Below are 2,500 nucleotides of genomic sequence, written 5' to 3' on the forward strand. Positions count from 1 at the left end.
ATTTTGCACTCCTCAAGGGAAGTTGATCCTGTTTTTGACTCAATTTGATATATTTTCCACATATTTTTACATGTGCTGAGGTCAACACCCCAGCAACACAGGCAGGATGTTCTCATGTATGGTGGAGAAGGCTAGGCTTGTGACTGTATGAAATAGGCATGTTTGTAGCACTCAAAAAGTGGCCCTTATTCTGGCAGAAATGCACCAAGATGGTATTAACCTGTTGGATCTGAGTGACAGGGACATTGTGTCATGAAAAAATTTGGCTGAGGGGCTAATTAGGACGTTTTATCATTGAGAGGAAGAGGAGTAGGAGTGAACCCTGCGTAGAAGAGGACACCTGTCCATGAGCAGGAATCTATTGCAGGAATAGATTCCTGGCCACTGTTGCTGACAGTGCAGTCTATGTTACAGAATATTGAATAATGTGAAAACACATAACATTACTTTTTTGTTACTGTTATTGCACAGAATGTAAATTACCTGGAGATATAATATGGAGTCTGCAGCATAACAAATGACATGTAAAGAACTCAGGAAATGACAAAACAGCAAAAATGTGTCTACTGTAAAAATGGCTAATAGCAATGCAAAGAGGAGGCAAGGACTTGAAATTTCACATGATTGTTCATGTGAGCCGGGCCTACAAGCCACTCACATGAGCCAATGCCCTGATTTTAGTCCGCATGTGACATTCAAGACACCTGAATCCAACGGGTTGAGATGTCATGCAGTGGTTCCTGGTCCTCAATCTGAATTTGTTTTGCTTTCTTGAAAAAATTTAAATAGAATTCTTTTAATTAGACTATTGATGTGCTGTACATCCTTTTGCTACCCTTAGTCAGATCTGGCTAATGCATTTCTTTGGGATCGAGCCAGCGTCTTTTTTTTTTCTTTCTCATAAAGGCTTTCATATTTCTGCTAGAGACAGACCTGGCTTTAATCACCATGAAGAGTTCTTACTTGCCCATAATTATAGGCATGCCTTTAAAATGCCTTTAAAATGTGCTTGAAAGATCTGTCATTGTGGGGCCAGAAGGGTTTTGGGTCAAGTAGTTGCTGGGCATCTTTTCTGGTGGCAGTTAGGGTGTCATGCAATGTCTTGTAACATACAAAATCTGTCTCATGATTGGATGTGAGGCAGGCTTCAAGCTCCTCCCCACTACTGTGACGCGTTGGGAAAAGCCCCGGCTAACAACTAGTTGCTTAATGTATTGGTTATTCCTTTGACTGGTACACAGTATTTTGGAATATAATATCCCAGATGGCTTTTGATATCATATGAGGGGTTGCATTGTGATATGGATACCCAGTCTGGCAACTCGATGAATGTTTACTGCCTATTCAATTCCTGTTGCATAAGCATTGGAAAAGATGCCTATTTCCCTCACCAAAAATTTGACCTATGTAGACAAAACTTCCTCCCATCATCTTCTGCAGCTACAGAAAATAGAGGATATTGCTTGTAAATTAACCGCATTTGGAACCAAATATCTCATTGGCAGCTCATCCATAGAAGCTTCTTAGCTACAGTCCCCCCGGGCACTCACTCACAAAGAATTCTAATGTGACTTCATCGGCCTCACACTGAAACAAGATCCGACTAACAAATATGCCAAAATGAAAATTTTTTATATGTCATTTTCACCATTTATTACTTCTTTTTTTTTTCATTTAAACGGAACCAAAGTAGAAGTTTCATTTTGTACGATGACGTAGAATCCATTAGTGTGACATTTGCCACCAAGAAGCTGCATTTAATGCAACCCAGCTCCAGCCAGAGTCAATCCCGTAGTTTGTTTGTTGTGCACACGTTGAGAGAGGAGTGTGATGTCACGTGGTAATAGTGACTACGCGAGTTGTTTTGAGTACTGGAAATTTAATCATCCTCTGATGGTTAAATGAACTCAGTTGAAGTATTTTCAGAATATTAACTTTTTGCAGTTAACATGAAGTATTTCTGTTTAATAATTATTTTCTTTAATTATTTTTACTTTTGGTTAGCCATTATTACACTGTTTTGTAGAGCTAGCAGGGACACAGGCCCTTTATTCAAAATTTTCTCGAGACTGAACAGACAGATATATAGACAGATATAAATTTATGTATAAATAAAGATGGTGAAAAGACAGTAAGAAAAAGGAATAACATCAATTACTTATATATACATAATGTACTTAGATAGGCAAGAGGTATACGCATGATGAAGGTACTTATATAAGTAAAATCTTCACCACAAATCTTTCACACTTGTAGAGGTAAAAGGTATACTGTGAATATTTCACACCCATGCAGACTATACACACAATGCTTGTCTTTGCAGGGAGCAACTCCAGGTCAGAGATTTCTAGGGACAGGCAGTGGGATAACAAGCGCTGAGAGAGACAAGATTTATCAGTGGATCATCGAGCTTGCCAATCCCGACACACGAGAAAATGCCCTGCTCGAACTCAGGTAAGTCTTGATTGGCCGCCCGAACTTTTATGCTCATGCAGTTGCT

At 39.2% G+C, this 2,500-nt stretch overlaps 1 protein-coding gene across 1 annotated transcript in view; it reads left to right on the forward strand.

The window, feature by feature from the left end:
• The window catches only part of LOC125038552 (CCR4-NOT transcription complex subunit 9-like), a 10,321-nt gene that overhangs the window by 1,016 nt on the left and 6,805 nt on the right, over window positions 1-2,500 (forward strand). Inside the window, 1 exon segment of the mRNA XM_047632074.1 lies at window positions 2,324-2,454. Within this exon segment, the coding sequence (XP_047488030.1) occupies window positions 2,324-2,454 (131 nt within the window).

This window comes from Penaeus chinensis, chromosome 25 (genome assembly GCF_019202785.1).
Source record: "Penaeus chinensis breed Huanghai No. 1 chromosome 25, ASM1920278v2, whole genome shotgun sequence".
Taxonomy (NCBI): Eukaryota; Metazoa; Arthropoda; class Malacostraca; order Decapoda; family Penaeidae; genus Penaeus; species Penaeus chinensis.